The sequence below is a fragment of the Festucalex cinctus genome, chromosome 1, assembly GCF_051991245.1.
Source record: "Festucalex cinctus isolate MCC-2025b chromosome 1, RoL_Fcin_1.0, whole genome shotgun sequence".
Lineage (NCBI taxonomy): Eukaryota > Metazoa > Chordata > Actinopteri > Syngnathiformes > Syngnathidae > Festucalex > Festucalex cinctus.
In genome coordinates, this window is record NC_135411.1 from 960,346 (window position 1) to 972,998 (window position 12,653).

The 12,653-nt window shown below is 40.3% G+C and overlaps 2 protein-coding genes and 1 long non-coding RNA gene across 3 annotated transcripts in view; 1 reads left to right on the plus strand and 2 right to left on the minus strand.

Annotated features, from left to right (window-relative positions):
* Positions 1 to 12,653, minus strand: part of LOC144010356 (uncharacterized) — a 144,955-nt gene that overhangs the window by 41,181 nt on the left and 91,121 nt on the right. The window lies entirely within an intron of this gene.
* The window catches only part of LOC144012340 (uncharacterized), a 31,210-nt gene that overhangs the window by 3,612 nt on the left and 14,945 nt on the right, over positions 1 to 12,653 (plus strand). Inside the window, exon 2 of the mRNA XM_077511728.1 lies at positions 10,847 to 12,415. Within this exon, the coding sequence (XP_077367854.1) occupies positions 10,847 to 12,415 (1,569 nt within the window). The remainder of the gene's footprint in view (positions 1 to 10,846; positions 12,416 to 12,653) is intronic.
* On the minus strand, positions 3,660 to 6,635 carry LOC144012559 (uncharacterized). Its single transcript, XR_013282144.1, has 3 exons — positions 6,341 to 6,635; positions 5,670 to 5,900; positions 3,660 to 5,396 (listed from the first exon to the last, which is right to left on the minus strand). It is a non-coding gene; the product is annotated as an uncharacterized LOC144012559 (long non-coding RNA).

Genomic DNA, 12,653 nt, shown 5'->3' on the forward strand with positions numbered 1-12,653 from the left:
CTGGGTCACTTCCTCTTCATTTTCGGCCATTTCTGGGTCACTTCCTATTAACTCATTCACTGCCTTGGACGAGTCAGTTCGTTAAAGTGAAAAATAGCGCCCCCTGCCTTTGACAAGTTAATTCGTCAATCCCTTTTTTTTTTTTTATGGCAAGCTGCGGATAAAAGTCTGGGGCATCAGATGTGTGATTTTCAAGGTTGTAGCCTATTTACTTCCACCACTAGATGGCAGCACTGCCTTGGAAGTGAGCTTATCCAACGTGAAGCACCAGCGGAAGTTGAGGAGCGGAGCAGAGTGGAGCATATTAGCATAGCAGAGCATATTAGAATAGCAGATCAAGCATTATGTCTACTTTTAGACAGCTTACACTGGAGGAGAGTTTGTTAAAACCAAAGTCCAGCCAGAAACGTAGAGGATCGTCATCTTTGAACGATAATGACGATCAAAGAAGGGAAAAGATGACGTTGAGGAGCAAGGTACCACGTGTGCAAACAGAGCCGCATGTTAGTCAACCCGTGAGCTCACAAGGCAGTCAGGAGAAATCTGTTGCTGCATCCATCGATTCCACTGAATGGACGGACACGTCATGCGACTCATCGGATGAGTATCTGCCCACAAAAACCCCTGGCTGGAGCGAAGACTCGGACACATCGCAGAGTAGTGATGACGGTGAGAGCTAACGTGCTAACTCGCTAACTTTGCCTTTACTCGCGATCTCCTCGTCTTTCCGTTACATGCACTTTATTTATTACACTGTTGCCACAGTTGCCATTACTAACGGCTGTACAGATGATGTATTTTATTGCTGTGGACGTAAATGTGTTGCGATGATGAGCTAACTTGCGCGATCGTCAAATTTAAACCCATCTTGTACGAGTTGTGTTTTTCTGTCGATGTGGGTGGGGATAAAAATGTGATACGGAGTACAGCATTGATGCTAGAAGGACGAGTTAGTCTTATTTATTGTTCTTCTTTCAGTGATCGACATCTGTGCATGTATATAAAAAGCTAGACTAAGTCAAGCAATGAGGAGAAAATGACTGGTGTAAATCGAAGGGTATAAAAGGGCAGGAAAATGTTTAGCAAAGGGAAAAAAATCCAGGCAGCAGTAAAAATCATATGCTTCTATTATTTACAGATTGGCCATCCACCAGTCGGGTCTCACCGATTGGCAGAGCAAAGAGAGGAAAAAAAAAAAATCTGCAAAAAACTATAGCAATAAAACAAAAAGTAATCTTTTGATTCTATGTTTCACAGCAGGTACATCCAGAAATACTGCGGCTGCTTTGTGTGGGGCTAAGAGAGGTAAAAACGTGTTTAGTACAAATCACACCGCATCAATAAATACAAATTTCATGGTATTTATTTTTCTGTAATTTATAGTTGGATCATTGAACCGTAGTGAGGATCAATCCTGGAAGCAGACACACTGGAGGCCCAAAAGGATTCGCTTCACCGCTAAGCCCGGACCCCAGGGCTCTGCTGCGGAGCTGGAGTCAGACCTGCCGGTGGATTTTCTCGAGCTTTTCATCACCAATGAGCTGCTGCAGCATATTGTTGATGAGACAAATGCCAACGCGCTTGATTCGTTGCAGGAAAACCCCTGTGGACTTCCATACAGTAGAAGTCACGACTGGAGGCCACTTACTGTAGAAGAACTCAAAACCTTCCTTGGCCTAAGTTACATTACAGGGTTCATCAAGAAACCTGTCTTGGAAGACTACTGGAGTGTAGAGGAATTTGAGAGCACACCTTTTTTTGGACAAACAATGTCCAGAAATAGATATCAAATTATTTGGAGGTATTTACACTTCAATGGCACTGCACATGATTCATCGGACAAAATGCACAAGGTCCGCCCAGTCCTGGACTATGTAGTGGCCAAATTCAAAGATCTGTACACGCCAAAACAAAACATTTGTATAGATGAGGGCATGATGACGTGGCGTGGTCGGCTCTCCTTCAAAGTGTACAACCCCCAAAAACCCATCAAATATGGGATTAAATCATACGTTCTTTGTGATTCTGAGACTGGCTACTGCTTCAACTTGATGCCATACATTGGTGTATCCCATACCCTGCCTGACATCGTTTTTACACTACTTGACCGCCTCACAGGTCAGGGATATACCCTGTTTATGGACAATTTTTATAATTCCATTGGCCTCTGTGAGCGTCTTCTTTCAGCAAAGACGAACGTGTGTGGGACACTCGGAAAGAACCGTGGGGAGCCTCAGCTCATAAGAGAGGCAAACAAGACAAGCTTGGGGGCAAATGGCAAGCTTGTCTGTCACAATGAGAAGGTGATGGTTGTTGCATGGCAGGACAAGCGGACTGTCAAGATGGTGACGACCTGCCATAAAGACAGAACGCATCCTGTGGAAGTGTGGCAGGAGGGGAACAAGGAGAAAGTCACCATTCTCAAACCGGAATGCGTTGCGGAGTACAATGCTTCAATGAATGGGGTGGACAAACTAGATCAAAACATTGCTTATTACCCCTTCCTCGGGCGCTCTGTAAATTGGTCAATGAAGTTTGTCACTTATCTTTTTCAATTGTGCATGTTCAATGCACATGTTCTATACAGGGTCAAAAACCCACAGAAGCCTGCAACCTTACTTGCGTTTATAAAAAAGGTTGTTGTTTCGTGGACCGTGAAAAAGCAAGTTGGACAGGGTGATGATGAGCAAGCTGTGGGGAAACAAACAAGGGCCCCATATATGAAAGACCCGGAGAGGAGGCTTGATGGACAGTTGGGCAGGCATCGGCTAGAGAAGTTGGTGCCCACCAGCAAGAAGTTGGTGCCAACAAGAAGGTGTCGGGTGTGCCAACGAAAAGGCCTAAGGAGGGAGACCACCATGTGGTGTGCATCTTGCCATGTACCCTTGCACCCAGGAAGCTGCTTCACATCATACCACACCAAAAAACACTACACATCATAGGGGCGATACACATTCTCTCACATGCACACACACACCCACACACACTTGTAAATAGTTGAAAGTTCATACAAGCAGTGCGCACCCACATACTCGTGCATTTTTCCCACTTGTATATGTAGTTCAAAGTTTTTTTGTTTTGCTACATCTGAATTGTCAATAGTTAATAATAAATTTACCATAAAAATACATTTATCTGTGTTTTTTATGTTGTTGTAACGAAGGAAAGGACTGTTCAGATGTTTGAGATGCCACAAAAGCAGAGAGTATTGGCATCAAAGTCAAAATTTAACTCAAAAGGAACCTTTTCACAAAAAGCTGTTTTTCTCCGTTTTCTAGTCAAAAACAGAAAAATTGGTTAAACTTAGTGTTCTATTGCGAATAACTAGAGAAGGGAGAATGTTAGAAACTTATTTTTTTTTTTTTAATGAAAGAAGAGGGTTTAACCTTTCCTTTGGTGGGTTCCATGTTTATATACCTATAGAGCAAAATATTCTGTGGGCCTTCAAAAATGAGTCAAAATCCTCAAAAATGGCTGGCAAGCTGAAGCTCGCTTTTCTGAAAATGGCTGGCAGTGAATGAGTTAAAATCAGGTCACTTCCTGTTGATTTGATGCCACTTCTGGGTCACTTCCTATTGATTTTAGGCAATTTCTGGGTCACTTGCTATAGGTCGCTTGCACATCGTAATGCATCATGGGAGTTTTTCTTTCGGGCGCCATATTGGGTGTCCGCCGGTTCACAAGGTACACTCGCGAGTTACACGGTAGAGCTTATCAACCTGATGTAATTTTCGCAGTATTTTCACGATTTACCGGAAGATCAAAAACAACGATACAGGCAGAAGGTGTCTCTGTGTGGCGGGATTGATCCTAATTACGTCCTGACCAAGGGTGATTTTTTTTTTTGACGGAGAAAGCTTGCTGGCCAAATGTGACATCTCTGGACATCTTTCCCTACCTCGTGTTGACAACATGCTCCATAACACGCCAACAAATCCCTGGAGGCTTACAATTATTTTGTAAGCGGGTGGATACAGAGTGTAAACTTTAACATCGCATCAGAAGAAACGGTTGCTGTTGCACGTAAGTAAACCACATGGTGTTGGTAATTCTGCACACAAAAATGTTGATTTGTTCTCAGGCTTCCTGTTATCATTGTGTTTACATGCACAGCTGGGTTTACCTGATGTGGTTTTTCTAACAATTTTATAACAGGCAAATATGGCAGAGCGTATAAGAATAAAAAGTAACTGCACAGCCTCCCCGTGGCTTAATTAAATTTAATGCTACCCTTTCACTAGTTACATGTTACTTAATCAACTTATTCTAAATGGTTAAGGTTAACCACTCTCAGAGGACGTATTTTTAGTTTCAGTTTCCAGTACAATAAAACGTGTTCATGGTAACTACTGAGCATACTGACAGCTTTTCTTATGATCTCACGGTTAAGGAGGCTGTCACAACACCCAATTTCTGTCTGGTGCCAGATGGCAACAATTCCCATCACTTGTCACGACAACACCAATAGTATTACCAGGTATGTATGGCTTTACTTTTTGTAGTTTCTTATTTAATTCTATGTTTCATATTTTCATTACAATGTTTGTAATATTTTCAGATTCAGGCACAGATGAGTTTAACTGGACGGACTTCTGCGACTTTGTGGTGTGGACAAAGTGTGATTGAGCGAGTCCACCCAGATCGCTCGTTTTGGCCAGTTGGAAAAGCCAGAGTTTTTTTTCCCCAAAATCCCCTCCTTACCTGAACTGCTCGGGAGAGCATTTACTAGATCAGCAGTGGACTTCCAGTGTTCCTGCTCAGCCGCTGTCACCTACCACTTGCTCATGTACTTCAAAGATGCGGAATAAAGTAGTTTTTTGTGCTGCAGCAGATTGTAAAATCAAATGATATCACTTGAAGTGTGCCAATCTAGACTGCCAAAAGGACAGTGGTTTTGTGACAAGTGTGAAACAAGGATTATTGGGAAAACTGTAACACAGTACTGGTACTTGTCTTACATTAAACAAATTTAAAAGAGAGCAACTTTTTCCTCTGTACATAGCATAATGAAAGTCATTGCGTACCCCATCAACATTACATCATACCGTCATCTCAGGATGGTAGGCACCTGTGCTAAAATAAACTACATTAATTAACAGTTCAATTTTTAACCCTGAAATTACTACATCTAATCATTATTCACTTCATTTTTTGTGCTTTTAGAAATAATAGAGATTTATGCCATTACTTTAAGAGGGACCATATTGCACATTGAGTCAAATCCTGTCATTTGTATTATGTATAGCTTTGTAAACAAACCCAACAATAGAATTTGTATAAACGCTGCCTTTATTAGCGCCAAACAAACAGTCGCATGTTGTCCTCCTCCAATGCTTTGATGCTCGCCTTCGTTTCCATCATGTCATTGGCAATCAAGTCGGTGTGGCATGAGATCCCTAAAGAAAAAAATAAAGAAAAAATCACAAAAAAATACGGTACCAGTAATAGGTTTAATATAGTAAAGTAGTATAGTTTTTTTGTCAGTGTAAAAGAAATGTACACATTTTGTTGCATTTTTTAATGTATGAACATTGCTACAGGCAAATACTTATTTCTATAAACACTTCCAAATGTCTCTAAAATATAAGGTGCGTGTACACACACACAAACAAACACATACATTCACTCATGCATACAATATATCATGTAATGAATTCTGAGTGGCATACCAGAGTCAATGATGTCAGCAGTACTTGAGGGTACAGGTTACTGGAGCCATCTGGCTGCATAACTGCAACAATCTCTGCCACTTCGAGTCGTCTTTTCTTTGCTTGTCTCTCCTGTGCACGTTCATATCTTGGCACCGACTGGGCTGAGACATAGATGTTGTAACTTGGGACCCAACTTTAATGTTGGAGCCCAGTTGGGATGATTGGACAGAAAAACGGGCGCAGGGCGACCTGTTAAAATAAACAAATATATAAACAAATAAAATATGGAAAGACTGGTTATTTTACCGCAGTAGGGTGGCCGTGAATAAGTTCTTTAGCATGATGTGTAGGCTACCGGGGGTCTGTTTACTTGCATCACCCCCGGGGGTCTGTTTTCTTGCATCAGCCCCTTCTGTCTCTTTTTTTTCCAAGTTTACATTTTGCCACCAAAAAACATGTTATCGGCATTAAAAGCCCAAGACTAATCAATCCAATTTCAGCAGTAAACACTTTGCACTGGCACTACTTGGGTGAAAATGTTCGATGTTAGCTTTCGGCTAACGTCCGCTAGCCAGCTTGTACTACCGAACTTGCTTGCTCATGAATCCAAAACATAAGCAACTTGCCCATATATGGGCGGTCGAAACGTTATTAATCCTCATGCATTAAATAAAGGTAAACAAGCTTACCGCTCACAAAGTGATCGCTGCACACACGAGCCCAAAGTAACGACTTCCCTCCGGAGTCCGCACTCCTCTGTCTCCAGGCCCTGGTTCCTAATTATTTTCGGAATTCGGAAAAAAGACCGACTATTTTCCCCCTTGGCTTTGTTCGAACAGCCAACGATGCAGCAACAATGTACCATTTTAAACGCAGAAAACAAACGTGATAGATACGTGTTAGACCGAATCGCTACGTAAATGGAGGCCACCCAGCATGGCGACTACGAGAAATCCGAGGCGGAAGTGACGACATGTGCAAGCGACCTATTGGTTGATTCCGGACAGGGGCCGATTATACAGTCATGAGACAGTCATGCCAATGTATCTGACAAGACGTGTGCGATTTTAAGAACACTTAGGTGCACAATAAGACTGTATTAAAACGGTGGTACAATACTACAAATTATTATTTTTTTTGTCGGTATACTTTTTTTTTTTTTTTTTTTACATAACAGTCACAGTTTTGTAATGATTACTGCATTATTACATTCAACTGCTGTTGCAACCAGTGGTAATTTTGACAAGAAATTTTAATTTAGTTTTAGTTAGTCTTTTGACTAAAATTAACAAGTTTCAGTCATAATTTAGTCTTCTGATTGTATTTTAGTTTTGATCCAATTTTAGTCGACTAAATTCACAGTTTAGTCTATTTTCCTTCAGCATACGTTTCAACTTTTATACAGAAAATTATAGCACACCTATTTGTGACTTTAGTTTAACACGCAAGACACATTTCATACAATGGTGTCTTTATTGTTTCAATGAATCATGTTCAACTGACAATAATGTAACTTTTCACCTGAATAAGAAAAAGTGCATAATTAAATTGCTTGAGATTAATCTTACAGCTGCACAATTTATGTTTATGTACAACACTTTGTATACAGCAATGCCTGTTCTTAGAGCGCTTTATAATTAAAGTTGAGTTGAGTTAAAGTGCAGTGAACACAACATTTTTTGAGTGGTTCTTTTCTCATTCATTCTGATTGGATTGTGTGAATTTTCACTACTGTGTTGTTTTCATTTCCATTTTAGTCATTGATGAAATTGTCAGTCAATTTTAATCATAGTTATTGTCTGAACGAATCGCTTCTATTTTAGTTTTCATTTAATTTTCGTCAGGAAAAACAATTAGTCACGAAAATTATGATGTCAATTTTTCGGCGACAAAAATATCACTGGTTGCAACTGTAGCATTCACGAAGACGGGAGTCAATGACAATCGATTCCGTTTTGCAAATCAGTGCCGAGTTCATATGGGCATATATGCGAACTGCGCTCAAGACGACACGTGAAAATGGAATGAAGCGGTTGCGCTTAATTAAGGTAAATTAATGAGTTAAATTCAACGGTTATATGCGGTTGCGAAACACAGTCGACTCCGCGTACCCGTGTTCCCCTCCGGGAACGTGGTTGACGTCCCGCTCGTGAATGCGTCTGATTATCCGTCTTTTACACGAATACAAAAAGTTAGTATTCCTCGTTGGAGATCGTTGCCGAACCATTATGATTTGACGAGGGGTTCTTGACCTGGTTAAAATAGTCCGTGTGCCACGTCATCCTGTGCTTCCAGCATGTGAGCAGTAATAATTTCGACAAAATTTTTTTTGTTACGAACATTTTTTTTTTCAGGCGAAAATTCAAAACTAAAGTAGAAGCCATTCATTGAGACTAGTGTTGTTGCGATACCCTTTTTTTTGGTCCCCGATTCCAATACCCAGTTTTTTCGTATCGATGCTGGTACCGTACCGATACCAATGTTTTTTTTTCCCAACATGAAAATTGAAAAAACTGCCCTACCATTGGTTCAGAACATTCAAGGGCCAATAGGATATCTTGGCTCGGCATGCAGTGAACATATCACACATCAGTGAATGTCGTGCACACGCAAGAAACAAAATGTTGGACCAAATGTCCAATATTAGTGTCAGAAATAATGGTATCGGCATGTTACTTGTTAGTACTCTGGGCCTCTCCCGAGACCAGTATCGGTATCGGAACAACACGAATAGACTATAATTAAATTGATTGACAATTTTCTCAATGACTAAAACGAATTTAAAAAACAACACAGTGACGAAAATTCACACAATCCAACCAGAAGGAAGGAAACGTGTGTTGGAGAAAAGGACCACTCAGACACTGTTCAGTGCCACTGCACTTTGTTTAATGTAATTTCATGAATTTATTTCATATTATTTATTTCATTGTGCAGCTATAAGATTAATCTCAAGCAATTATGCACTTTTTATTTAAATGAAAACTAAGTGATATTAGAAAATGCAATTTCTGGAGAAATTGCGGGTGAATGCAGTAAGGGTGAATAAAAACCTGTGGAATGATTAGGAATAATATTGAATGACCTGGAATGCTATACAATGACCTGGAATGACCTGAACATGCTAAATGTGGAATGGTTTGAATTTAGACAGAAAAATAGAAGCAGTTGAAGGAAGAAAAATAGCACACAAATAAAAATAAATTAGCAAGAAACAAATTAACAAGACAACAAGAAAGAAGTCGAGTGAGCAATGTAGGAAGGAGCAAGTAATTGAGGAAGCAATGGAGTCAAGAGAGAAGAATTAAGTGAGCAATGAAGTAAGGAGCGTAGAATCGAGTAGCAATGGTGTAAGGAGTGACAAATTGAATCAGCAATGGAGGAAAGATTGAGGACTGGAGTAAGCAATGGAGTAACGGTCATTTTCTGTTGAAATTGGACTACTTCCTATTGATAAGTCACTTCCTGTTGAAATTGGACTACTTCCTATTGATAGGTCACTTCCTGTTGAAATCGGGCCACTTCCTGTTGAAATTGGGCTACTTCCTATTGATAGGTCACTTCCTGTTGAAATCGGGCCACTTCCTGTTGATTCTAAGTCACTTCCAGGTCACTTCCTATTGAATCAGGTCACTTCCGGGTCACTTCCTGTTGAAAACAAGTCAGTTCCTGTTGATTTCAGGTCACTTCCTATTGAAATCAGGTCACTTTCTGTTGAAATTGTGTCACTTCCTGTTGAAATTGTGTCACTTCCCGTTGATTTAAAGCCACTTCTGAGTCACTTCCTGTCCATTTTATGCCATTTCCGGGTCACTTCCTATTGAAATCAGGTCACTTCCTGTTGAAATCGTGTAGCTTCCTGTTGATTTGAAGCCACTTCTGGGTCACTTTCTATTGATTTTAGGCCATTTCCGGGTCACTTCCTGTTGAAAGAGGTCACTTCCTGTTGATTTTTGGCCATTTCTGGGTAACTTCCTGTTCAAATCAACAGGTCACTTCCTATTGAAATCAGGTCACTTCCGGGTCACTTCCTGTTGAAAACAAGTCAGTTCCTGTTGATTTCAGGTCACTTCCAGGTCATTCCTGTTGAAAACAAGCCACTTCCTGTTGAAATCGGGTTATTTCCTGTTGAAATCAGGTCACTTCCTGTTCAAGCCGGGGCATTTCCTGGCGAGAATCCCTGGTGTACCAAATCAATTGGCCAAGATGGCCGCCACCCCTAGTGAGACTCTTGGACGTAACTTAATCAATTGGCCAAGATGGCTGCCGCTGAGGGCAGGTGTAGGGTACAAAATAGGAAATTGTGGTTAAGGCGTGAATATTGGAACTAAAAAAAGATGGAGAATTGGTGGACTACATTGAAGTTGGAATGCAGTGAATTGGATGAAGAATGTGGAAGTAAATGTGAAATGTATAATGTAGGGAGAGGTAGAGTACAAAATGGGGAATTGTGGTAAGGCGTTAATTTTGGAAGTGAAAAAGAAGAGCTCATGGCGTGAATTGGTGGAATATATTGAAGTTGGAACAAAGTGAATCGGATGAAAAATGTGGAAGTAAATGTGAAATGTAGAATCTCTCATTATGAATACATTGGAAAAAATGTGTACGAAATCGGGAATTGCGAGTAAGGCGTGAATTTTGGAACAGGAAAAGAGCTCGTGGTATGAATTTAAGGAATATATTGACGTTGGAATGAAGTAAATTGGATGAAAAATGTGGAAGGAAATTTTGAATCTTCCATTAAGAATGCATGAGGAAAAATTGGGTACAAAATAGTGAATTGTGGGTAAGGCGTGAATATTTGGAATATGTTTAAATTGGAAAGATGAGAATGGGATGAATCATGTGGAAGTAGGGGTCTTCCAGCCTAACTATGGTTACAAATAGGTGTTTTAATTTTACTATGTAAAAGTTGAAATGTATGCGGATGGACAATATCAACTCAACTCAATTTAGTCGACTTCAATCAATAGAGAGATTAAAATAGTTTTAGATTTGACCTTATATCGGCTGTCAGATTTTTAACAAGGCCAATACTTTTTTTCCTTTTGCTTTTTGTTTTTTGGGATGGGCCAATCCGAGTATGCGGTGGCCCCAAGTCGAGGTGCACTGTAGGAACAATAATGCACATCATCTCACGCTTGAAATTTGACTTGACCAACCCAAATGTGTGTTTGTCTTCTTGTGTCCTGCAGACGTCACTGAGAAATATCTTCGTCCTGACCAAGAGGACATGAAGCCTCGGAATGTTAAAGAGGAGGAAGAACATCCTTACATCGAAGAGGAAGAAAAGCCCGTTCGTGTCAAAGAGGAGGAGGTTGAGAATGACGTCACCAAGTCACCAATGACCTTCGCCCCTTTAAAGAGTGAAGATGAAGTCAAGGGTGAGAGTGAGGAGGGCAGAGGGGCGGAGCCTCCAAACAGGATCTTAAATCCTCAAAACATGATTCCACAAAGTGATGCAGACCACTGGGGACCATCAAAAATAAAAAGTGATGACATAAGGTCCCTTTCTTCTCATGATGATGATGATAATGATGATAATCTGCATGGTAATGATGAACATGCTGCTGATGATAGGTCGTGTCACACTGACGACAAATCCTGCGAATGTTCTCACTGTGGGAAAACATTGAGTACAAAAGGACGTTTGAAAATTCACTTGAGAAGACACACTGGGGAAAAACCTTTTTCTTGTTTAGATTGTGGCAAAAGCTTCTCTTTGAAGTCAAATTTAACAAAACATTCAAGAACACACACTGGGGAAAAACTTTTTTCTTGTTTAGATTGTGGCAAAAGCTTCTCTTTGAAGTCAAATTTAACAAAACATTCAAGAACACACACTGGGGAAAAACTTTTTGCTTGTACCCACTGTGGCAAAAGCTTCTCTCAGAAGTCACATTTAACCAGACATACAAGAAGACACACTGGGGAAAAACCTTTTTCTTGTTTAGATTGTGGCAAAAGCTTCTCTTCGAAGTCACATTTAACAACACATAAAAGAATCCATAGTGGCGAGAAACCTTTTTCTTGCTCCCATTGTGGTAAAAGCTTCTCTTCAAAGTCACATTTAACCAGACATATAAGAAGCCACACTGGCGAGAAACCTTTTTCTTGCTCAGACTGTGGCAAAAGCTTCTTTCGGAAGTCAGCTTTAACAACACATACAAGAAGACACACTGGGGAAAAACCTTTTTCTTTTTTAGATTGTGGCAAAAGCTTCTTTGACAAGTCAGATTTAACAACACATACAAGAAGACACACTGGGGAAAAACCTTTTTCTTGTTTAGATTGTGGCAAAAGCTTCTCTCAGAAGTCAGCTTTAACAACACATACAAGAAGACACACTGGGGAAAAACCTTTTTCTTGCTCAGACTGTGGCAAAAGCTTCTCTCGGAAGTCAGATTTAACAACACATACAAGAAGACACACTGGGGAAAAATCTTTTTCTTGTTTAGATTGTGGCAAAAGCTTCTCTCAGAAGTCAGCTTTAACAACACATACAAGAAGACACACTGGGGAAAAACCTTTTTCTTGTTTAGATTGTGGCAAAAGTTTCTCTGACAAGTCAGATTTAACAACACAAACAAGAAGACACACTGGGGAAAAACCTTTTTCTTGTTTAGATTGTGGCAAAAGCTTCTCTCGGAAGTCAGCTTTAACAACACATACAAGAAGACACACTGGGGAAAAACCTTTTTCTTGCTCAGATTGTGGCAAAAGCTTCTCTGACAAGTCAGTTTTAACAGCACATACAAGAATCCATAGTGGAGAGAAACCTTTTTCTTGCTCAGCCTGTGGCAAAAGCTTCCCTGCCAAGCCTGAATTAAGAAGCCACATAAGAACACACACACGGGACAGAAACCATATTCATGCACAAAATGTGTGAAAAGCTTCGCTTCCACCAATTCTTTAACAGCACATGCAAAAACACACACTGGAGAGAAACCATATTCCTGCTCAGATTGTGGAAAAAGCTTCTCTTCCATGTCAAATTTAAGA